The sequence below is a fragment of the Lupinus angustifolius genome, chromosome LG20 (genome assembly GCF_001865875.1).
Source record: "Lupinus angustifolius cultivar Tanjil chromosome LG20, LupAngTanjil_v1.0, whole genome shotgun sequence".
In the NCBI taxonomy this organism is placed as follows: domain Eukaryota; kingdom Viridiplantae; phylum Streptophyta; class Magnoliopsida; order Fabales; family Fabaceae; genus Lupinus; species Lupinus angustifolius.
In genome coordinates, this window is record NC_032028.1 from 8,019,984 (window position 1) to 8,044,719 (window position 24,736).

Below are 24,736 nucleotides of genomic sequence, written 5' to 3' on the forward strand. Positions count from 1 at the left end.
TCCTTTGAGAGCTTTAGAAACGAGAATCGCACCTGGGTTCTCATTAGGACTCATGAAATATGGAGAACAAGGATCTTGCAGGGGATTGAGCGTTTGAATTGCTCTGTTTTCCATGATGATTATATGCTTGAAGAAGATAAAGATGAAGAAGGAGAAGATTGAAGAAGACGAAGATAAGGAGACTCCTTTTTATTCTGATGTGTTGGCAGCGGAAGAATGGAGTATCAGGGCTTAGAAGCTCTGATACCATGTTAAAGAGACATGGTATCCCATTGCACAAGAAACGAAAATTGATTGATCTTTTATCACTCCTTAATTTGCTAAATCTTTTCTTAATTGAAGAAGAAATAAGGCAAGCTATTTATAGCAAGCTTAGCCTAACAACTAACAAACTGAAAAGCTAAAAATAGCAACAAACCAGAAATACAAAAATTGGGCCTAAAGCAATCAAGCCCAAAGTAAAAACCAGAAAATCATTTATTCTTCTTCTTCTTTATGTGGTTAATTTCAGCACATACATCTTCTTCCTTTATCTTCTCATTGGAATCATGGCTTGTCTCTAACACCAAGTGCCAAAAAGAGCCCGACTAATTGTAGGCTTAACTATGTTGATTCAAAGATTTTCTATTGAATTTTTAAACCAAATGTAAATTAAATATGTAATCATAGATATTTGGTGTAAGACACCGCTAGATCCCTAGGTGAACCAAATGGTTAATTATTCAATTTTTTAGAACGACACATACTCCAAAAAATTGGTTCATTATCCATAAGGTGAATAAATATCTTTCATTGTACAAAAAATTATAGATATTTGGTAGGAATTGTAGTATATATGTCTGGCTCTTAAACTAGGGTCACATAATTGTTTCCGGTGATTGGGCCCGAGAAACGCGACCCATAAATTGAAGATTTGAGCCCTAAGCAAAGAGCTTATTCTTGAGGGATCTAATAGAAGATGATGAGATGATTTGAGAGGGCGAAGTATCAGTCTCATAGCTTATTCACAGCTTGCGGAATTGATGAAATATTGAGAAGCAACAAGCATAACTAACTAAGGCGTGTGATCTTGACGTAAAGTCAAACATGGCATGAATCGAGGCCTATAAATCAAACCATCCTGGCTTCAAGAGAGGCATCAATTCCCAAATTAATGTGCCCCAAACACCATACCTAATGGGTCCACATCTACCGTAAAACTCTTTTGTGTCACTCCATGTACCAGTAGACATGATTGACCAGAAAAATATTTAATATTACAATTTTAACTTGAATAATTTTTCTCAACCAATAAAAGATGATAATATGTGAAGTGCTACAAAAAATGGGACAACAAATATCCTCCATACTTAATAACCCTAAGAATTGAGACGGCATTTGTTGCATACACCTATCATATTAGTGTATTTCAACCAAGGTGAAATTTTTTGGAATGCTTAGAATCTATTATTATAAGTTTTACATTGTGTGTGATTAAAATGAAGGTGAGAGATGATAATATATATTTCGTTTAATTTCATTCCTTGTTACAACTCTCTTTAATTAATTAGAAGGACAAGTTAGAAACACCCTAGGGTCATTGGGCCTATGGATGAGCTATTTATAATCATTATTTCTAATAAGATATTGGTAATTGTTCAACGCTTTTGAGGACATAAACACAATTAACCGAATTACATTAATAAATTCTTTTGTATTGTTCTCTTCTGTTTATCTCTTGTTGTTTATTTGATTACTTGTGATTATTACTGTGAAATGATCACTGTCGTTGTATCAACAATTTATCATAACTAATTGGTAGATGATTTTTAATATAGGCATCAAATTCATGGTGGAAAAGTTCGGTCGAACTAATAACTTTGGATTATGGCAATGTTGGGTGAAAGATATATTGGTTAGATAAAGTCTGTATTGCGTGGGGATAAAGTAGACAAATTGACAGAGAATGAAACATGGCAGGACCATAACCATGTTGGATCAAGAACCCCAAAAATCTATTTATTGGATCAAGATGCAGGTGTAGATAGAAACTAAAGTGGATCATTAGGCTCTAGGACAGGTGCATGTAATATATCTCTAGATGATGGAGACAAAGGTCTCATTTTTTGAGAAATGGTGTATCCTTAGGGCATGTTTGCGACATCATGAAGAATGATATTAAGTGCTAGTAAATCTAAAAAAACACATGAGCGCTGATTGACTTTAGCATAGAGTGTAAGACAAACATAGGGTGTGATATAAGTATTGACTTGAATGCGAGAGCGTGTGACACAATATTAGTTGACAACGATGCAATGTGTGTGATATGGACACACTTCTTAAGATGAAAAATGGTAGTTCTTTGAACTATAATTCTCAGACTATACAATAGTAGTAGTTTTTTGGGCCTTCTAAGAAAGTTTCATGGTTTAGCTGTCTGAGCCACAAAGGGGAGCCTCGTGCGACTAAAACGTTGATCTCAGGGACAAATAATCAACATTTCAATGAGTCATAGCCATTAAACTAATATTTAAATATGTGAGAAATAAAATAATCCCAGAGAGTATTGGGCCCATCGCATGTAGCGGGAGGGACAGATATATGCTGTGCATGACTGAAGTTTTGCTGTGTTTTTCTGGCCCGTGTTAATTCCCATATCGCATTAAACCAAACACTTTGACATTGAGTTGACTTTTTGGGATTTTGATCTTCAGAAGTGTGACATGTCTTTTATGAAGATGAAGTACACATTCATAACAAAAATATGAAAAAAAGCATAAGCATCTTTAACTACAAGTTCATTTAGGACACGGTGAAATTGTCTACACTCTCATTTTCATAATCATAATTGTTCCAAGTATCTAGTATAGTATTTTTTTCCTTAAATAATATGTGTCATGGTAATAACTGCTGAACATTGCACGAGCTTATATTTGATGCCTCCAGAATTTTGAGAATTGGATTACCTTTTTTATATTTTTCCATTATTATTTTTCATAATGAACTACAGCTTTATCTAAAATTTACAGAGGAAACAGAATCCAATATCGTGTTTATTGAATTGGGCAAAAAGAAAAAACAGCATGTACGGACACTGCTTGACCAGTACAGACAAACTTTCTCAGACAAGCACTTAACTGGGCTTAACTTATTTTTCCCTTAATTGTCAAACCCGAACAGAGAATTTGATGGTGATATACATTCACCATATGACACACACATTAAGACATAGGAGTACATGTTAATAAGGTGATGAAACTAATAGTAACATCGTCTTCAGCAACCTTAATTATTGGAAAATGTTTTGAGAAAACTTTTGGCTTTACAACATAAAGTGTGCTACTTAAATGTCATAAAGTACAGTTATTGCAAAAGTTGACATTGGTGATAGTGAATATAAACACTTCATTTATTTATTGGAGTACCATAGTTTTATTTTTAGTGTCCCTTCTTCTTCTTCTCTTCATAATCAAGCATCTCTTCCAACAATTTATCATCGTAGTACTCAATCTCAAACACTTCTCTTCCTTCCACATTTCCATGCCTTGAAGAAGAGGATGAAGCAGCAGAGGAATGAGAACCACCACTACCAGCACTTGCACCTGACATAGGATATTCATGTGGGAAGTTGAGAATAGCAAATGAACCTCTCATGGTATAAGCAGCTCTGTCATAGGCTCTAGCTGCTTCCTCTGCTGTGTTGAATGTTCCTAGCCACACCCTCTGACCCTGCCTCGCCGAGTCGCGAATCTCCGCCGCAAACTTCCCCCATGGACGGCAGCGTACGCCTCGGTACCGGACATCTCTGCTGTCATCTTTGTCCCTTCCCTTGGATCCATCTTTGTCCATGATCGATTCGGTTCGGTTTGATTCGGTTTTGGTTTTTGTTTTGCTTGGTTTGCCTGCATGGTTTAGTAAGGACACAATATGAGTTTATATATGGTTTGGAAAAATAGGGAATCTGATGTGGCCACATGAGGATCCTTGCCACGTGTTTATTAGAAGGTTCTACTATGAAAGTAAGACAATATTGAATAGTTGCATGTCCATTGTATTTGGATAGTGAAGGTGGTGGGTTTCCAAGTTTTGAATTTCTTATATTTATATATATGCCATTCAGCCCATTCTACCTTTCACTTTTAGGTGCCCTTTTTCCAAAGGCCCGCTGTTTATGAATTTAGCACTCTGAGAGCCACATAAGGAATCAAGGACTACTTTGTGGCTCAGAAAATTAGCAAGAGATTATAACAAATAGTATGAAAATACAACAAAATTGACTACATGAATCACGACATAATGGTAATGAAAATAATTAAAAAACTAAAGAAAACCCTTAATCAATATTTTGGACGTTGAAAAGTCCAAGATTCAAAGAGTGAGTATCGACAGGATTGAGTAAGCTTTATCTCTTACTTGACTCTAGATGTTGATTGAGTCAATTTTTGAACTCGAACCTGACTCTATATCCAAAATAGAATCAACCCTAAATGTCGACAAGGTCAATCTTTAAATTTGAACATGAACTGAGATATCATTAAATATATTGCATATCCTTTTTAGCGACTAAATAAATGTTATTAGTGTGTACACAATTGAATAAAGAATATGCAAATATGATGAGTGAATGATCTTGGGACAGGTCGGATCGGTAATGTTTGTCCCTTCTACATATCGATTGAGTCTATTTTTTGAACCTGAACCCGACCTAGACCCGATCTTAATTAGGTTCAATCATGAATAAGACCGGACCATACCGAGTGAACGAGTAGGGTCAAGTTCTGCTCACCCCTACTTGAAGGAATAATCTATGCTATCCAAGAATTCAGATCATCTCTAGTATTGAGAATACAATACAAAATGGGATGATGACAGATATCCTTAAAAATAAAATTAACGGTGTAGGGTTTAAATGTTTTAAATTATTCTTTTATAAATCACCAAATTCATTGTAGCCACATAATCCAGTATTGAAAAGAATACAGACATGCTATCTAATGGGTGGTATAAGTCACTATATCATTTTATGGAGTCATATTACTTATTTTCCTTAGGTAATCAATATTCTACCGAACTCCGGTTATTATTACCAGATTTCATGGTGCAACATTCACTAGTATTATTAGGAATATTTGTGTACTATATTTTCTAGAAATATCCTGGTTCCAACAAATTGACCAAAATTACAAAGGTTAAAAGTTTTTGAAAGCAAATGTTCAAGCACCTTGTCGAATAAGTGTTAGGGGGCACAATAGGGGGGAGGGAAAGGTGAGCTGCATAGTTGTTTTCATGCATCTGCATGAGTGGATATATATAAAATTCTCTATAAAATGGTGCAAGGATAAGAATATATGATACACAAAACATTAAATTTGCAATAAAAAACACAGCAATGAGACTCAATAGAATCAAAGATATAGGGCAGGGGAAAGAGCTATAACTATAACAAAAAGTGTCTGAATCTATGTAATGAACCGTAGCAAATGTCCAAATCCAGTGAATATACAGATTATTATTATTTCCAACGAATTTGAAGTTGTGGAGGAATTAGTGTTCAGTGAATGAGAACCTTACTTTCCAGTATAGAAAATTGATAAGTATTATGTTGTTAATAAATGTTTACTGTGGCAAGAATAAGAATGTAGCTTAAAAAAATTATGTAAAGTGCCATTATGGACTGGGCTTAAGTGCGATACGGGGTAGCCTCATTCTTGCTATTAAGTTGACGATAGTAATGGCCCAATAAGACAAGTGTCTGTATCATTAGGCTTGATTCGCAAACACGGGCTAGGGAAGACCATTTTCCCCGGATTGATTATAGGCTCAATATCATATCATCGAAGGTGATCCGTGTAATATTTATGTATTGTCATTATAAAGATTTATATACGATTATTACCTTATTCACTGCTCATTTATATTACTTATATTTAAAATTTAGTTGTAATTAAATATAAATGACATATGATATACTGCTGTTAATATATAAATGTAATATAATGATAATCCATAAATGTGATTTTGTGATGTTAAAGAGTAGTGTAATGATGTATTGTTATATTAATTAAACACTTCTTATTAAATAAATTTTCGTGATAGTTATAATGTTACGTATCTTTGATTTAATATTATATTGATCAAACAATTCTTACTAAATAAATTTTCATGATAATATTGAAATAGACACTTTGTTTTTTATGTTTATTTGAATAAGATAAATATGTTTAACCAACAACTTAAATTGTGTATAAATAATATTTTATATTTTTTATTATTTTTACTCTGCTTAGTTTGCTAAAATAATGTATAACGAAACAATCACAAAATTACATAAATTGTTTTCACTTATTTTTAATATTTTAAAATTTTAAGTACGAACTGATCCGGTTGATATTTAAAAACTCGCAAACTCACATGTATCTGGTTACAAAAACAAATGAACTCGGCAAGTCTTGGTAATGGAGTATCACCCGGCACATTCATACTCATTGGCATTCTTACTTATAATATCAGCCAATAAAATTGTTGACTAGCTTCAAATATCAAGAGACAAGCATGCCCTATTTACATTGAAGATTATTTTCCACTGTTTGATATTTAGCTTTTGTGAAAAAGAATGTGCAATTGTAGAAGAAGATCAATGGCAGAAGAAGAAATAGCAAATGAAGAAGATGAATAATACCTCTCTTGTGTTGAATGAATAATGCTTCTTTACATATATGAAGAAAATGATTAATGACAACACTTAAAGGACTAAGCTAGGACCTCTATATATACTCCTAAAAGGGCCAAGAAGAAAACCAAGAAAAAAAAGAAGAAAAAAAAAAGAAAAATATAAGGAAACTAAAGCAACTAACTAAACAGAAAATTGAAAATAATATGCCAAAAAAGGAAAGTTTCAGATTGTAACAGAAAATAGATCAAGAATTATTTGGGTCTTGCATTCTTTGTCTTGGGTATCTTGGATGCTTCAATATCTTCTATTTTAACAGCTTTTTTGAAATTTATGTTTTCCCTTTACCCGTTCACAAATATGAAGCCAACATCTCATAGGTACCTAAAGTGTTCAATCGATGCCGTAGCCATTGCCCACTATGAAGCACGTATGTCGATACGTGTCAGATACGATACGTATCCGGTATATCGACACATATTTTTTCTAAAATATAGGATACGATACGTTTAAGGATACGCGTATAAAATAATAGAAACACATAAAATATGATAAAATTATAAGTGTAAATCAAATATCCAAAGTAAAAAATATAATGGAAATTTAAAATCATTGTCCTCCATGACAAATCTATTTTATCCTATTTTAATGAAAACGAATCTATCTTATCCTATTTTATTGAAAATGAATTTATATATCATATACTTTACTGAAAACGAATCCACATATCCTATATTTTATTGAAAACGAATCGGATACGTGTCTTAATATTTATTTATTTTATTTTATTTTTTTAATTTTTGGATACTCTATGAATACGTATCCTTCACGAATCAGAACGTATCCGTGTCGGATACGTGTCGAACACCGACACGTGAGGGTGTTTGACAAATCCGTGATTCAGAGATTGTCTTCACATGGCCTACAAAGAGTGCAGGACTTAGGAGGATTGTATTACGAGATGATAGCAGAAGATTTTTTGGATAAAAATGTAAAATGATATGAACGTGTGAACATGATTTCAAAATTAGAGCTCCCTCTTTTACTGAGCTTACAAGAAATTATTATGTACAAACAAAAAATTTCTTGGTGAAAGCTACAACAATTATGAACTACTACCTACATATTAGTTATATAAAATATTTCAACCACAAATTAAGGATTCATTCCTACAAGCTGGAAACAGGTGAAACTATAGAACAAGAATGCATCACCAACCCAACCAAATATTATTATGGAACAAGAATGCAGTGTTCCCAGCAACATAATTTTGGTGGTTGAATACTATTTATCAATGAAAAAAGGACCCCCTCTCTTTTAAATAAATATTATTATGTATCTACTTTATTCACCCTTGGATTCTCCTTTTAGGTACATGGTCAACTTTTCCCCTAGTATTTGTTTCATTTCCTAGTTTCTACTACTACAGTAGCACTTCTCTTCAAATCTCCTTTAGATATTTTAATTTTCTAGAATAAGACATGTAATAACTTAACTGACCCATAGCGGGAAAACCCTTTTATTTAGAATGCTAAATGTGATGTTTTCAGCAATGATGCTCACAATCATAATTCCATGCCATTTTAATCAAATTGGACCATAGCTCAGCCTCATACCATTAGATAAAAATAAGAAAAACTCAAACATCAAAGATAATTATGGTTTCAAGATAAAATTAAATCCAATGAAATATTTGTGTCTCATAGTGTCATACAATCCTATGACCTATTCATACATTTAGTCCTTGAGCCAGTTTCCAACCAAAAATCGGGTCTCGACAGCATTTGTAGTCATCTAAATCTCTACCTAACAAAATAAATAAAATTCTAAGAAATTTCAATGGTCCAAAAAGACATGTTGGACAGAACTTCTAAGTCTAGTTCCATGTCCAAGGGAAAAGAATGATTTCTTGGCTCTACTATTACCACTACTACTGCATTCCTCAATGGAATTGACCTCATTGACTTGTATGTTCTGCAATGCTTCTTGAACTGCCAAATAGAAGAGTTTGTCCCCTGATGAGTCCATTGAAAAAGACCTCCTTATAGGTTGCACTGAAAATTCTTCATCCTTTGCTCTAATATCAATACACTCATCTCCCATGCTTGTCACTTTATTATGCAGCTTCCTTCCTTTCTTGTTCAAACTTCTCTGCTCCAATAACTTCCTTGGTGAAGGGCTTGTAATATTACATGTTATTGGTAACTCCATAGCATTGTTTTGGCCTCTATCATTATCATTATGGCCTAATTCAATCACAACAAAATCTTCATCACCACTAATGTGAGAGTTTTGATGTTGAGGAGAAGAAAAAGAAGGCCTTATGCTGAGAAGTTGTTGAATTTGGAATCTGTGTGTCAAAGAAATGCTTGTTCTACAAAGTGGACAATTTGCATTGTTCTGAAGCCAAATATCTATGCAATCAATGTGAAACACATGGCTGCAATTTGGTACAATCCTAAGCTTCTCATTTTCTTGAAACTCATTCAAGCAAATAGCACATTCACAAAAGCTTCTTTCTCCAAACTCTCCATTACTACTAATACTACTAGTTCTTCCTTCTTGTTGTGTTTTGTATTGAATCAATGGGATTAATCTGATCACTGCCTCGTCTAATCCGCGAGGTTCGATGACCCTTGAGTATATAGGCGATGGATCTTCGCGCCTCGATGATGAAGAGAAACGTCTTAGAAGATCAATGTGGTGCCAATTGAGGCAACACTTGATCACAAAGATGTAGTAGCTTACAAGCAACAAAGCTGTGGCCAATATTCCCATTATAACAATTGCTATGATTGGGAAACTTGTCCTAGAATGATGCATATTTGGGTGAAAGATTGAAGAACTCCCTTGAATTGTGATTGGAGAAAGTGCTTGTGATGATGAACCATGTTGTGACACATAGATCAAGTATCTTTTACTTACAAGATCCATATTAAGATATGTTATAGAAAATGCAGCCAAATAGGTTCTCTCAGATCTTGAATATATATTATATAGTTTTAATAATATAGTAATAAACACATGGCATGAATAGTAGAAGTTAGCAATGGAGGAGTTTTGGGTAGAAAATAAATGCCATTTTCCTAGAAAAATAATGGCATTGATGAGTATGGAAAAGTAAAAGATTGGAGAAAACTCAAGTGGTGTTTAAATGAGAGTGGTGAAGGTGAGGGGGGCAATAAATTAAGGGCTTGAAATGAAATACAATGAAAATGTTGTGAAAACATGGTTTCTTTAAAGTCTTGGCTAAAGAGAGTACATGTAGATGGTGAATTTCAGAGAAGTTTGGATAAAAAATTATTAGTCATTTTTTATGAAGAAGTTTGGTTAGAAAATTGTTGAAGTGTCCCTGGCACTTTATCATTATTTTATGTAAAGAAGGCGTATGACCCATTTTTATAATGTTATGGTTAGTGTAAAGATTTATACATAGTCAATATATTATTTATCATTTATTTGTATTAATTTTTTAATAGTTGTTAAACATAAATAATGGATGATGCAATAACAGTATATAAAACTCATATACTGTTGATGTCATCATGTTTATTGCAAATGGCAATATTAAAGTACAATGGAAGATAAATGTATTGAATCTAAAGTTTGAAATTTAGAGGTCTTATTCATATATATTTGAAGGACCATCATAATTGATAAAGGAGCGTACATGTAATTCCGTTGTGACCTTAAAAGAGACTTCTATTGGATACCCTAATTTGTAGGCCACCAAGAAGAATACACATTTGCAATTATAATTATTGTCCCTTTCATTCCACTTTTTTTTAGTACGCTCAAACTTCAATCAAAGAGATTAGAGCATATTTTCAAAATCATGGATGTTATGCAGTTTTACAAATAGATCATCATGACCGAATAATAAATAATAAATAATGCATTCAAATATTCTTATCTTCATGGAAGAAATTTGAATGAATATGAATAAAATGGTTTCATACTGCATACAAATGTTAATACATATATACCATTTGAGCTTAACATATTAGTGTAAAGGGTGTGATATGGTAATTAATATTTGGCCATTTGGGTCACATGAAAATCACCACTGCCATATTAATATTTGGCCATTTGGGTCACATAAAAATCATCACTGCCATATCAATTATATCTAGTCAGAGCATCACATGAATATGAAGATAAATAGTAACTGTGTCTATTATACTATAAGTAAGAGATTAATATCATTGCATTGTCCCTATAATTTTTTTCCAGTATATCATCTACTGCTTTTGTATTACTTTTGTTTCTTTTGTTTAAGAGAGTGAATGACGGTGCTAATATATGAATGATGTGCTGATATAAAAAACTACTGCAATATTAGTACGAATATTAACCCTGTACTATTATGATATAAGATAAATAGTGGCTCTGCCTACCATGAATATGAAGATAAATTGTCCCACAAGAGAAAAGGACACTGAATAGAAAATTTTGAACAGAGCGTTAATGACGATGGTTCTACAAGTTCATTCAATCATTTACAAGTTATTATTCCAGAAAGATCAAAAGCATTATTAACTCATAGTTCTGTTGGAATTTAGTTGAGAATGGTACAAAATTCCTATGTATAATTGAATGGCTACTTTCCTAACCATAATTTTAGATACATTGATGTGATCCCAATTGCATGTCACAATTCCTTTGTAAGATATTATGGATGACATTTTAAAACGGTGTGTTTAAGAAAGGGAGCCGTCTAGCCGACTCCACCTAGCAGGAATAAAAGCTTGGTTATTGTTATATGTTTAAGAAAAGGGCCTTTGAGCTTCCATTTAGATACACTCCCTTTCAATTATCACCATTCACCAGCCATAAAGAATGAAAGTCTCACACCCCACATGCATCCAAGCATAGAGTCCTTAATCACAAGCCTGACTATTGCTGAAAGATTTGTTGACTCTGATCAGACAAAACATTTTTACCCTTTGCCAATGCCTATCTTATTTGAAAAGCCAAGTGGTATATACATGGAGAGTGTGATTTTAGAGGGAAGAAAATGGAAGGAATAACTTTAGAAGCTCCCTCATTATTTAGGAGTTGGATGAAGGGGATGAAAAAGTTTCAAAGGATTTCTCACAATTTGTAGTTTTTCTAAAGACAAAAAATAAAAATACATACATATTTTTAATAAAATTATATAATATATATTATTGTTGATTTCTTACTCTCAAATAAGGAAGATAGTTAATTTACTCTCCCATCTAAATATTTTAATATTATTGGTTTAAACTCACATCTAAATATTCTAATATTATCATTTGTTTATCCAATCTAAATTTCATAGTCCTAAATAGGGAAGAAAATTGTTTTTCTTCTCCTTTCCCTTCCAAACATAACTTAACTAAAATTCTAGTGTGTCCTGACTCATGAATCTGATACTGTACTTTATAGCATAGTCAAATCCGTTTGCAGTGCTATATATCTTTCCATAGAAAAAAAGGACAGGTACAGAACAGACACACACGCATATTTTTGCTTCTTGACAATAAGTAGAAACAGATCAACTTAGGTAAGAAAAAATCAGACACAGTCACAATTTGCTTTCAAAAAAGTGTTTCACATATTAGTCAAAGGTTGTGGCTTCAGACCTTCAGGCCATTGTGGCGTATGCCCAAAGAAATATCCCTTAACTTTTGAATAAATTTTCCAAACTCTGAAGAAAATTTAAGCCCTTGCTTTCTAATGTTCACAATTCAGAATAATGCAGCTTCTTATTTGCTTTGGTTGAAGCAATACTTGCCTGAAAAGTTGAACATATATGTTTCACTGCATTTGTTACATACTTGAAGTACGGGTAGGAATAATCTACCTAATGTGAGATATTTCACTCCCAATTGTAGAATTATTAGTAAAGAAATGTTGATTGTTAATTTAATGCACATTGTTTAAAGTTACTAACAGCAACCACAATGATAGGCTAGTTCCTAATGGAATAATAACATTTTTATTATGTTCTCCATTGTGTCGTTCTTATTTCTTCATTTTTTGTTTTTAAATAAGAACAATTCTTAGTTATTCTTAACCAAGGAAAGTGAGGAGAGTGATAGATGTTGTGTGAAAAAAGATAGATGTTATGGGATCCAAATAAGAAAAAACATATATTATTTTTATTTTATGAGAAATTATAATAAATGATAAAATAATGTATGAGAAAAATAATAATAAAGTTTTGTTTGTGAATGCTTAAGATTAAGATGTATACAAAAAAACATGTCTGCAACTTTTTTGCAGTTTAATACTATAGCAGCACGTGCTCTCCTTGTTATGCGCATAAATATGCATGACTGCAACTAGTTACAGGCTTCTGTTTGCAGTGAAATATTGGACCACATATATCTGTTGAAGATAAATATAATACTAATTAAAAGTGTTAATAGTATGATGGGGAAAATGGATATGGACATGGTAAAAAGGCAACAACTGTTAATAGACAGTTTACTAGGGACAAGAGCTGAGGGTACACTGGTTAATGAAAAATCCTTAATTTTTCACCAATAAATGTATCCTTTCTGAAGTTCAGGAAGTAACTTCGTTGTGTTGATGTTAATTCTATTTTGTCAAATGGTGGTAGAAATGTTGTAGCTGCAATTCTCTTTAGTCAAATGGTAGATGAGCAAAGTTGTCCAACAATGAAGTTAGTTTTAATTCATTAACTTTCATGCCATTATCTTCTTTAGGAACCTTTCCGAAAGGTTCCTTGTATGAGCTAACCTTTCATAGTTGCTCTAGTTATTGTACAAGTATTAAGTAACTACAAGGGAGCCTTTTCTTAACCCCGTTACGCGAACTCCTAGTTGGATTAAAGCATTTTTTGTAGCACTAACGGAAGATGAAATGTATGTGTCTCAGGCATTGGTTTCTCAACTAAAATAGATATAAATGTTGAATCGATGTTAAATAATATAAGGCTTATGAGATGATAAAATCCAATAAGTTGTATTAGATTGTGAAGTGAAGAGGTTCTTGTTCACCAAGGTGAGATTGGTGTTGGTGTGGAGCAGTTGTAGTGATAAACCCACCATAATAAGACTACTACTATTTGCCTATAAAAATATAAAGGGAAATAGCCATGTTTTTGTTGTTTTGTTAACTTGTTTCCATATGGAGGTCCTGAAGGGGTTGCTTGAAGATCAAGTAATAAAGTTGTGAACAAAGTCATGGCTTTGGTTTGGAAATGAAGGATAGTTAGCATTGTAAGTTGAGGTTGAAATTAAAAGCACCCAATTAGATTGTTGATTAAATAATAAGTTAATAATCATCTCGGACACATATCCATTATGTGTCGGTATCGGACACATATCCAACATGGATACGTTCAGATTTGTGAAGGATATGTATCTTTAGACATTCCAAAATAAATAAATAAAATAAATAAAGATGAAGATACGTATTTGATACATTCATTTTCAACAAAATATAAGTTAAGATTTTATGAATTATTCTACTATATTTTTTAGTTTTGGTACTTGAAATTTTGGAGGGCAATGATTTACAATTTCCATTATATTTTCTACTTTTGATATTTGGATTTACACTTATCATTTTATCATATATTATATATTTTTTACTATTTTATACTGAGCGTATCATATTCTATGCCCTCTATCATATCCTGAAAGTCTGAAACCAATTTTCCTTCTTCCTAATTGATTATCATAAAAATTTTATAAAAAAAGAAAAAATATGTAATTATCATACCACTGTCTAGTTTTATTGGGCCACAAATATGTTGTCCTAAATTATGTTTCAAGTCATATCTTATATTAATAATATTAAAACAAAAATAAAAAATAAAAAATCTTTAATTTTTTAAATTTGATGTAACATGTTTTTATTGGTCAGTAACATGATTACGTTTGTGTGCATTGTGCTTGGTTATGGATGTAACAATCAGATTACATGACCAAGTCATAAGTGAGAATTAATGCTTATATATGTTAAAAATGGAAAGGGTATTTAAGAATTTCCATGTAAAAAATGTGAGTGAAATTTCAAGTGTGGGCAGGCACATTGGGCTTGATACTTTATCTAGTAAGCTTGATCTCAAAAACAATTTTCTTGATCCCATTTATTATTCCTCAAAAATAATGGAATGTGCATTATAGACAATTAAGTACATGTTATGTTATTTATGATTCCTCAAAACTAATGGAATGTGCATCATAGACAATTAATGTTATGTTTGTCTTTCCAAGCCTAGCCATATGACGTGCCGTATAAGCACTAACTAGCTACAAAGGATAAGATCAAATGCAAAGCCTTTGCTGCATCATCACCATTGACATGACAATTCTTTTTTGTATATCTTTTGAGTTTAAAGCCTGTTAGCTTAAGAGAAAGAAGTGTTTATTTGCCAGCTATTATATTTTTGTTGGATACTAATAACCACAGTTTAAATCTTATTATTAAATTGAATACTTTTTACACTATAATATTCTATCTAAAACCCACACGATGATGTATTTACTATATGTAATTCTAGTGAATAGATGGGTATTAAAGTCATAATTATTGATAGGTCATGTCTCACCAAACCTTTTCCATAAATAGAATAAACTCAGATTTTATGAAAAGCTTGTTTAATACATATAGACAATATGATTTTGGAATATATTATTAAGTTAATTATTTTATAAATCCTAATTTATTAGTATTAATTAATATCTAAAAATTATAATAAAAATGAAATTATATATATATAATATTCATATCTATCTAATACATAAATTAAATACAAAATATATAAATTATATAGACAATTTGAAATTGATAGGTTAGATTTATCAAATAAGATTTCACATTTAGCTTATTTAACGACACATTTATTAATTTATTTGTATTAATATTTAAGTTTATATTAGGTTATAATGATCTTTTAAATAGGCTAACATGTGAGATTAGACTAAACATGTCTTGAAAAATTTGCCACAAATTTATCTTAAAGGGTGTCTTATTCTTTATCCTAAGCTAATCAGAATACTACTTTTAATATTTTTGTTTTTAATTTTTATATTTACTTGTCAATATGTAATTGATATGAGACCGAAAAAATAGAGCATTGAAGACATGTAATTCCAAAATTTTAAGGAGAGGGATGATGTGAATAAGAGCTTTTGTCCCACTACATCAAAATAATGAAATAAAAATACTCAAAATAATTAATGATAAATATTTAAATTTACATAACATATTTTAACGAGTACACATCTGTTGTTTCATACTTTGTACCATTCCATTTTTATGTGTCATGAATTTATGATTGATCATGAAAAATATATTTAAATTAAAATTTAATTATTAAATATTTTTTTGACAAATTACAAACACATAACATATAGAGTGACACAACCTAGTGACACACGGGACGACTCCCATTGTAACGAGTGAGATAGAAAAAGAGACGCTGTCTGACAGATTAGATGTCGTCTCACCTAGCCTAACCCATTTACACCTTAATCATAGTACAAAAATTCCTTTTATTTCCAAACACGACTCCAAGAAATATTCATTTCCAATTGAACTGCACCATTGGCACACCGCACATGCACTCTGATATATAAGGAGTATTATTATTTTCACCTAAACACACCAGCATCACCATGAAGATAATGGTAGCCATAAAGCGAGTGGTTGATTACGCCGTCAAAATCAGAGTCAAACCCGACAAGGTAATCACTTAGATTAAAATCATGTACCCATTTTCCGTGCACTCCAAATTTCCACTCTTTGATTGAAAAAGATTCCGTTTTTGGTTTTTTTGCAGACAGGGGTAGTGACCCAGAATGTGAAGATGTCAATGAACCCATTCTGTGAGATAGCCCTTGAAGAAGCACTTAGGATCAGAGAATCTGGATTGGCTTCTGAGATTGTTGCAGTGAGTATGGGACCCACTCAGTGTATTGATACTCTTAGGACTGGTCTTGCTATGGGAGCTGATAGAGGTATTCATGTTGAGTTCAATGATGCTCTTTACCCTCTCTCTGTTGCTAACATCTTCAAGAAACTTGTTGAGATTGAGAAGCCTTCTCTTGTTATCCTTGGCAAACAGGTACTCTCTTTTTTTAATTAGGGTGTGGTTGATTAATTGTTTGATTTTCTAGGGTCAGGAGTTTAGGAATAAATGAATCAGGAGAGAAAGTTGAGGTAGTTGAAATGATGATAGAATCTTGGATTAAGTGGTTTGGGCATGTCTAGAGGAGACTGATAGATGTCTCGGTAAATAGAGTAGATGGTAGCCTAATTACGAGATGTAGATGGAGAACATGAAAAATTATGGGTAAAATCATAAGGAGTGATTTAGATGTAAACGGTTTGTCTATAGAGAGATTATTGATAGGACTGTGAAATCTACCCCATTTAGTGAGAAAAGGCTAGGTTGTTGGATGTTGATGGGTGGTTTAGTTTAATTTCGCTGGTGAATCGGATATTTTGTTATGCTGATGGCTGACGATATGGTAGATTTGAATTTGATTATGTTGTGGTGTATATCATGCCAGATTGTTTGATTTATTATTCTTTCAATCTCTATTTTTGATATATGCTAAAAAAACACATCGAGAAGCTGTTTGAACATGCTTTGAAATCAATGAAAGATGCCTTTCAGTGTAAAATGATTGCCTCTGTTTTTTTTGCCATGGTATGAAGATGTTTTTTCTGTGACAGCAGAAACAGAAATTCTTGTTAAACAGTAATTGGTGCTTCTCTTAGGAAGCAATAATAGAAGCAGAAACTCATAATGAGAACATTTGGATGATTATTGTTGCCTATCAAGTGTTTTTTCTCCTTAATGTTTTGTACAGGCCATTGATGATGATTGCAATCAAACAGGGCAGATGATAGCAGGACTACTCAACTGGCCTCAAGGGACTTTTGCTTCAAAGGTTAGTCCATCATTTACATTTTCAATAAACAAGATATTATTCATTATCTTGATGATTATCTATGAAGAGGTTATGCTACATATCATGTTAACACAGTATTAAAATCAATAAGATTTATCTCCTTATTATTTATCCCAGTATGGGTGGGTGAATGATTTCCACCATATAGCATTAGTAATGCCACTCAGGGGACATGGATGGCTTTAGAAATTGCGACCTTTTAGATGTACTGGACTCTTTTACTGGGTCTGAAATATTTTTCTTGTTTGTCTCTTTAATATTGCAAATGGAACTTATCTTTGTTAGATCAAGCCTCGTGTGATTGTGCCATAATATCACATCTATTATTTTTTCCCGAAATTACTTTAGAGTTTTGTCATTGTTGCATTCTGTGCCCTAAAATATTTCCGACAAAGTTATGAGCTAATTACTGCTTTTCGAGTGAATTCTCTGCATTTGCCACTTTGCTACGAAAGTAGGATATTGGTCATCTGCTAGGGTTGAACCAGAGCAATTAAGGGTTCTATATGGTAGAGCTTGTTTATTTTTGTTTAAGTAGCCATATGCAGCACACTTTAGAGAAGATACTGAATAAAAACTGCAGTTCAGTACTTCAATTACATTTTTGAATAATCATTTTAGGGTAAAACATTTATATCATGGCCTTTTGGTTTTCATATTGATGGTTAATTCTTTTGCTTAAACTATTGTAGAACTAATTGCTGTGTTCCAGTAGGTTGTCCTTGATAAGGAGAAACAGGTTGTCACAGTGGATAGAGAAGTTGATGATGGCACCGAGACGGTATGTCTGAACTTGCCAGCAGTAATAACGTAAGTGACACATTCTTAAGCATGCTGCATTAAACCTATCTAGATTGTTAGAAGGCTTTCCCTTTTTTACTTGCTCTCTCTGAGTATATTTTACAGGTTCGATTTTTCATTTCTTTCATAAATAAAATTCGAATTAATTCAGTAGATCCTGAAACACCTTAAAATTCTGTCTAAGCCAAAACTTTTTCTTAAATTGGCAGGCAAAGCTAAATGTCATTGAAAGACAGGAAATTATCGTGCTAAATGTAGTTCTGTTGGATTTTAGTTTTCGTTTTACTTCCTTGCATTTATTTACATGGAAATGTTTAAAATCATAGGCATGGGGTAGAATGTTATTTTAATGCTGTTTTCTTTACTTTTGGTTTTGAAGCTATCCTATTTCCCACTTTCTGCAAAATTATCAATATCGGTTTTGTCCCACTAGGTGTGGATCATGTCCTCAAAAATGTTTTTAAATCGAAGTTCTTTTTAATTGTTTCACCAAGGTCTTCCTGTATCTCTAACTATTAGAATATCCTTCACGGGATTTACTGAGGCATCTTATCGTCTTCCCCTCATATGGCAAAACCTCTTAAGGCGAGAGATTCTTCTATCTTTCCCTCGACAAGTGCTACCTTTGCTTTCTTTCTTATGCATTTATTCTTAATCTTGTATGTTAACTCATGCAATATTTTAGTCCTTGCAACACTGAGCTTATATTCTGGTTAGCTTTAAATTACCCGACATTTAGTACCAAATTTTCCTTTAAGCTTGATAGGCACTTTCTATCATAAATAATATACGAGACACTTCTCCATTTGATCCATTCAACTTGAATCATATGGTTTACATCTTCCTTTGGTTCTCAATTGTTTTGCATGTTAGAACTAAAATGCCTAAACCGTGTAACTTATGTTATAGTATAAACTTAATTTTTCACCTCTGAGCTATTGCTAGTGAGGTTTTTGCCTAACTTATATTTCATATACTACTTCCAGTATAGTTAATACTTTCAGCAATCAGTTTTTTAACCTTTTTCTTGGCATGTAAGTAATGAACCTTTTTTCTTGATGCAGCACTGATCTGAGACTGAACCAACCAAGGTATGCAACTCTTCCCAACATAATGAAAGCAAAGTCAAAGCCCATAAAAAAGTTCACTCCTGAGGACTTGAATGTTGAGATCAAATCTGATTTGGAGATTGTTGAGGTCACAGAACCTCCCAAGAGAAAAGCAGGGGTTATGCTTTCTTCTGTGGATGAGCTTATTGACAAACTAAAAAATGAGGCTAATGTCATCTGATTTTTTCCTACCTTTTCTCTAAATCAATTACTTCTCATCAGAGGATATTTCATATTGCACCAAGTTTCTGATATATGATCAAATGTGACAATAAATTAAACATTGTTCCTTTTTACTTTCATGTCTTTATCACCATATCATACATCTACTTCCCTTGGCATATATATGTCCATGTTCCTGTTTTATATTAAAGATAAAAATGGGAAATTCTTGGTGACTGACAATTATATTAAGAAAAAATGGAAGAATTACTTTCACAAGTTTTTCAATGAATGTCACAATTCTTTACATTTTGTTAGGCTAAACACAGAAATTATAAATTTTGTCGTAAAATTCATATGTTGGAGGTGAAATAAGTTTTGGAAATAAATATAAAGATATGATGAGATAAAAAAACTGTGGACCATAGGTATGTTCCACCAATCCGAGCCAATCATGCTCAGGTAAGGTAATATTAATATAGGCAGCAAAATTCTCTAACAATTATTTCGGCCATTTGTGTGTCATGGACTCAAATTTGAAACATTGGTTAAACTAGAAAACTACTTGATCTTGGTGCATATTGGTATTTGTTTAAGATAGTGGAACTTTCTCAATAGAGTATATAAATGTGATAAAAAACAGATATAACTCCATGTTCTATACTGTGCACATTCTATGGGGAATCTAAATGCGTATGTTACAGTACCACGTGATGTGCTTTCTACTCTCATTAGTGGTAACACAATGGCAACTAGCCAAAGTATTATTCTATAGGAAACATCTAGTTCATTCAAGGCATGGGTGAAAATAGGTTAACTTTAATTTTTCACAGTCTAGCATGTTTCTACCCTTGAGTCTAAACCTTGCCAAATCTTGAGTTCTTTAGGCATAACAGATTCCACAATGACATCACTATCTATCTTCTTTAAAATAGTTACTTCTCTAACTAATATACTCTATTCACTGATCTAAGAAAATGAATTATCAACAGAAATAATAGTAGATACAAACATAGGCCCTTTTCAAGCATAAAAAAGATGCTTTTGAGGTAAGATAAGAAAAAATCATCTAACAAAAGCAACTACTAGCAACCCAGTTTCCTGTAAATATGAAAGTTTTGATCTTTTAGTCACGGATCATAAATCAACAAACACTAATGGTAGACTAATTTCTTAAAACAGCAAAATCAAATGTACATTTCTTTTCCTTTCTTTTTACAATTTTCTACTATACTAATTCCAGTTGAAATGAAGGGGTCAAACTTTGATGTGTTCAAAGCTCTACTCTACTTTCTTTACTATTAACACTCCAAGAAAATTTCATGAGATGAACTTCATTTGGATGAGACAATTCGGGTGAAATATATAGTCCGCTACCCTGCAGCTAATAGCCAAAGCATTATTAGCCACGAAATCACATTTGGTATCCAGCTCAAGAAGGCTAATGCAACTGAAATCTGGTATTTTTGGCACTCCTCTCCAAAATGGCAGTGCCCCAAATCATGAAAGTACAAAACTATGACGCCAGATGCCGAAGAAGCTGCTGCTAGAGATAATGTTGCTGTTACCTGTGGACAGTGGTCAAGCACACTTGTAAACAAAAAAATCTTAACTTCCGAAATCTTAGTGTAACAAAACAATTAGTAAGAGTGAAGATTTTTGCAGAGGCCAACCCAGTCTCCAACTACGAAAAGGCTAACCAATACAGGATTGTGGAGGACCCTCTTTCTCACCAAGGCATATGCATCCAGTGAAGCTAGCACAAAACTCCAAATGACTTGTAAACCCATTGAAGCTATCAAGTTGCTGTAATACCAATCGAATAATCAGCATAAAGTTATTCGTATCCATAATCCAAGCATGCTGCTGATGAACATCATGAGTAAATTTCTTCAAGGTCATATTGATAGTAAAACAAGTTCATTATATGCATGTTTTCATCACGACATGAACCAGAATCGAAATAGTTGTGGAGATATGTCGCACTCCATCAGACTTACATCAAAGAACTCCTTCCTCGGCCAACACCCTTGTCAATCTTGTCTTACAAGCCTAATTCCCTACTCAGCTTAGCTGATTTCATCTTATTCAGAATTCCACTGTAAGTTCAGTCACCATTTGTATGGAGAGCCATAGCTCATATTGGCATTCAGTCTATTTCCTCAATTCTTAGGTCCACTCATACAGTGATAAAGGGAACTTAATTCAGTCTATTTCCGAATAAGGGGACTTATTTCCTCAGTCTATTTCCTCAATTCAGTCTATTTCCGAATAAGGTACACCCAGCATGCCAACTGAGTAATTTGTTGCCACAAATCAATTACCTCATAGTCCTATGTCCATTGGTAAATACATGTTTTCTGACTTTTCGCTATAGGTAAGTCAAAATCTTCAATTACACCTTGTGCTTCAGTTAATATGGAAATGTATTTCAAATTGAATGGTTTAATAAGTTTATGTTGAGAATAAACTGGCAAGCAAGTAGATTTTTGCAAAAGTATGAAAAGCTTGGAAGTATTTTTCTGGCCATAAAGCAGTCCTAAGAAACATTATTGAACACTCTTAGCATGAATGAGCAATAAGGATTTCATGGCAATTAATATCAAGATTGTTTTTGGAATAAACATGTGTACTAGTATATAGTAAACAACAGTTAACTGTGAACACTGTAGGGAAATAGCTAGAGCTTAATTGTGATTTAAAGGCCAACAAGGAGTTGGTATAGTGGTGTAAGGCCCTGCTAGATTCTCATGATGATCAAAAGGTTAAGGGTTTGATTCTTGGGAGCGACAATTGTTGGAAGGGGCAGTCACACACCCCGAAAGAGATTATTTTCTTACCCATAGGCTGAAGGGATACTTTGGTAGTACCAAAAAAATGTGATTTAAAGATGCCAGACGTCCCTAGTAAACAATGTTGTAGTGGATTACTTTCAAGAACTTCATGCACAAGTCTCATGAGAATGCATATTGGACCAAACTCAGGAAGTCATTAGGATTCTATCTATATGAATATTAGTATCATAACATAGGGTTCATGGATATTAGAGTTCCCAACATTAATAACAAAAATCCCAAAACACATAACTTGCTAGAAAAGCTAATTTAACTTCTATGCATACATCCAAATATGAAGTGAATCAATAACAAACACTTGGATCACATAGGACAAATATGTTTAGAGAATATAACAACCCTAGAGCAAAATCACACCAAAATACATAAATGCATGATTTTGTTCCACGAAAGCAAAATCTATAATTACCAAAAGGCACTGAAGATAAAGAAACTGTGAGTTGTAGCTATTGAGGCTATTGACCCAGCAGCAAAAATGAACTGTGACATCCTCAGAACCAAACCAAGGAAAGTGCCAGGTGTGCCAGGGAAATCCTTCATCTTATGTTCAAATCAAAGCAACTCTGCAATTCTTAATAGTCAAAGATCAACAACCCATTTTCAGATTTGAACCAAAAGTGATGAAAAAATCACTAGAAACCAAAGATAAGACCTTTAACATCCAAAACACCAAATAAACGGGAGAACAAGGATAAGAGATGGAGACCCAGAAAGGAAAAGGAGAGAAATTTGAAGATGCTAAGGGAAATTGGAATCTGTGGTAAACAAAAAACAACCAATCAAAGAGGATGAGAAGGGAAAGTGCAAAGAGCAAAACAAGACAAAGTGAAAAGGAAGTGAAGACATTAGAGGAACAAAGGTTAAAGTTTTTATTTATTTATAAAAAACAAAGGTTAAAGTTAGGAACATTAAACTTACAACTTTGGTTGCTTGAAATTGCAAGATGCTACTTATGGATGGGAATGGGCACCTACGGAAATTATTTTATTTGCCAATTCCTATATAGTATCTATTTGTGGGTTTTGGAGAGTAAGGGTGGAAACAGGTCAGACTTTGTCTTAAACAAGCCCAGTTTATATAGCATATAGAAGCTTGGGTCTGGCCTGTTAGCCTATTTAAAAAAAATACAAAGTCTGAGTCCGGCCTGTTTAAAAGTCTGGCTTGACCTGTTAGCCTGTTTAAAGGCCTATTATACTATATGGTATGAAGTAGACTACTATGTCTACATTTAAATGGGTTTATAGGTCTACTTTTAGTTAGACTCATCTAATTCTAATAATTAAATTATATTGTTGTATACATTTTTATGTTAATATTACATATAATAATATTATTTATATTAAAATAGTATAAATTCAACATTCATATATAATATAACTAAATAGGTCGGCATGTTAGACTTAATAGGCCTTTTAGGTGGCCTAAAGCCTAGTCTGTTAAGCTAAATAGGCTTTTTAGAAACCTGAGCCTGACTGTTAATGAAAAAAGTATGGTCTGGCCTAACCTGTTATAGGTCAGGTAATAGGCCCTTGATAGACGGCCTACCTTGTTTCCACCCTTATTTGAGAGTATTTCGGGATAAATGGAAGGAGATAGTATCCTCTCTGTTAATTAATGCACCATGGACAAGTGCATCAAAAAATAAAGGATAACTTTTAATGACATATATAGTCTTTTGGTTACAATAAAATTATATTTTTACTACTAAAAATTAAATGAAAAAATATATATTTGACTCTTCATTAATTGTGATGATCCTTGTTCAAATGCAAGAATGATAATTTTTTGGAAATTGAGTATAACATATAGAGTGTCACCAGTAAAGATTTATATATATGTTCAATAAGATAAATTAAAAATGAAAATTATATATAGAGAAAAAAAATTACATTCTCACTTCATACCTATTTTTTTTCTTTAAAATTTTATGTTTAGCTGAAAGAAAAAAGGACAACTAAAATAACATTGCTTCACTTGAATCTAAATTCAACAAATATATTTCCCACGTGAAGAGTATTCATCAGAATTTAATAATTCATACACTTTTTTAAATTTGATATGCTTTCCAAATATTAAAGATTTCAACATAATCAAAATTCACAAAATTAAAATACATTCACCATCTCGTCTATAAATAATCTTTAATTATTAACATCATTCCCTTCAATACTATATTGGTTAGTTGGTTTCTATTAAAATAAAAATACAAACTAAATCCAAGCAATAAAAAAATACTAA

At 32.6% G+C, this 24,736-nt stretch overlaps 4 protein-coding genes across 5 annotated transcripts; 1 reads left to right on the forward strand and 3 right to left on the reverse strand.

Annotated features, from left to right (window-relative positions):
* Positions 3,208 to 3,860, reverse strand: LOC109335688 (ethylene-responsive transcription factor ERF095). The gene is made up of 2 exons (XM_019571845.1): positions 3,341 to 3,860; positions 3,208 to 3,299 (listed from the first exon to the last, which is right to left on the reverse strand). Exon 1 carries the CDS (start codon positions 3,826 to 3,828, stop codon positions 3,418 to 3,420), a length of 411 nt encoding a protein of 136 aa, XP_019427390.1. The 5' UTR covers positions 3,829 to 3,860; the 3' UTR covers positions 3,208 to 3,299; positions 3,341 to 3,417.
* On the reverse strand, positions 8,453 to 9,683 carry LOC109335674 (RING-H2 finger protein ATL16-like). Its single transcript, XM_019571832.1, has one exon. It carries the CDS (start codon positions 9,581 to 9,583, stop codon positions 8,486 to 8,488), a length of 1,098 nt encoding a protein of 365 aa, XP_019427377.1. The 5' UTR covers positions 9,584 to 9,683; the 3' UTR covers positions 8,453 to 8,485.
* LOC109336794 (electron transfer flavoprotein subunit beta, mitochondrial) lies at positions 16,116 to 19,777 on the forward strand. Its single transcript, XM_019573618.1, has 5 exons — positions 16,116 to 16,338; positions 16,434 to 16,718; positions 17,470 to 17,550; positions 18,287 to 18,381; positions 19,437 to 19,777. Exons 1-5 carry the CDS (start codon positions 16,270 to 16,272, stop codon positions 19,660 to 19,662), a joined length of 756 nt encoding a protein of 251 aa, XP_019429163.1. The 5' UTR covers positions 16,116 to 16,269; the 3' UTR covers positions 19,663 to 19,777.
* Positions 20,714 to 23,355, reverse strand: LOC109335125 (CASP-like protein 5B3). 2 transcript variants are annotated; one of them, XM_019571200.1, is made up of 3 exons: positions 22,908 to 23,355; positions 21,344 to 21,449; positions 20,714 to 21,211 (listed from the first exon to the last, which is right to left on the reverse strand). In XM_019571200.1, exons 1-3 carry the CDS (start codon positions 23,036 to 23,038, stop codon positions 21,017 to 21,019), a joined length of 432 nt encoding a protein of 143 aa, XP_019426745.1. In that variant the 5' UTR covers positions 23,039 to 23,355; the 3' UTR covers positions 20,714 to 21,016. The 2 variants fall into 2 exon arrangements, with proteins under 2 accessions (XP_019426745.1, XP_019426744.1); XM_019571199.1 differs by having other exon boundaries at positions 21,317 to 21,449; positions 22,908 to 23,351.

Bases quoted from the DNA above. Each gene is read 5' to 3' on its own strand.
- LOC109335125 (XM_019571199.1), bottom strand. From the start codon at position 23,038: ATGAAGGATTTCCCTGGCACACCTGGCACTTTCCTTGGTTTGGTTCTG. The intron at 21,450-22,907 runs GTAATTATAGAT...TTGGTATTACAG, and splicing joins TTTATCTTCAGTGCCTTTTG to CAACTTGATAGCTTCAATGG. The intron at 21,212-21,316 runs GTTGGCCTCTGC...CACTGTCCACAG, and splicing joins TTTTCGTAGTTGGAGACTGG to GTAACAGCAACATTATCTCT.
- LOC109335688 (XM_019571845.1), bottom strand. From the start codon at position 3,828: ATGGACAAAGATGGATCCAAGGGAAGGGACAAAGATGACAGCAGAGAT.
- LOC109335674 (XM_019571832.1), bottom strand. From the start codon at position 9,583: ATGGATCTTGTAAGTAAAAGATACTTGATCTATGTGTCACAACATGGT.
- LOC109336794 (XM_019573618.1), top strand. From the start codon at position 16,270: ATGAAGATAATGGTAGCCATAAAGCGAGTGGTTGATTACGCCGTCAAA. The intron at 16,339-16,433 runs GTAATCACTTAG...GTTTTTTTGCAG, and splicing joins TCAGAGTCAAACCCGACAAG to ACAGGGGTAGTGACCCAGAA. The intron at 16,719-17,469 runs GTACTCTCTTTT...TGTTTTGTACAG, and splicing joins TTGTTATCCTTGGCAAACAG to GCCATTGATGATGATTGCAA.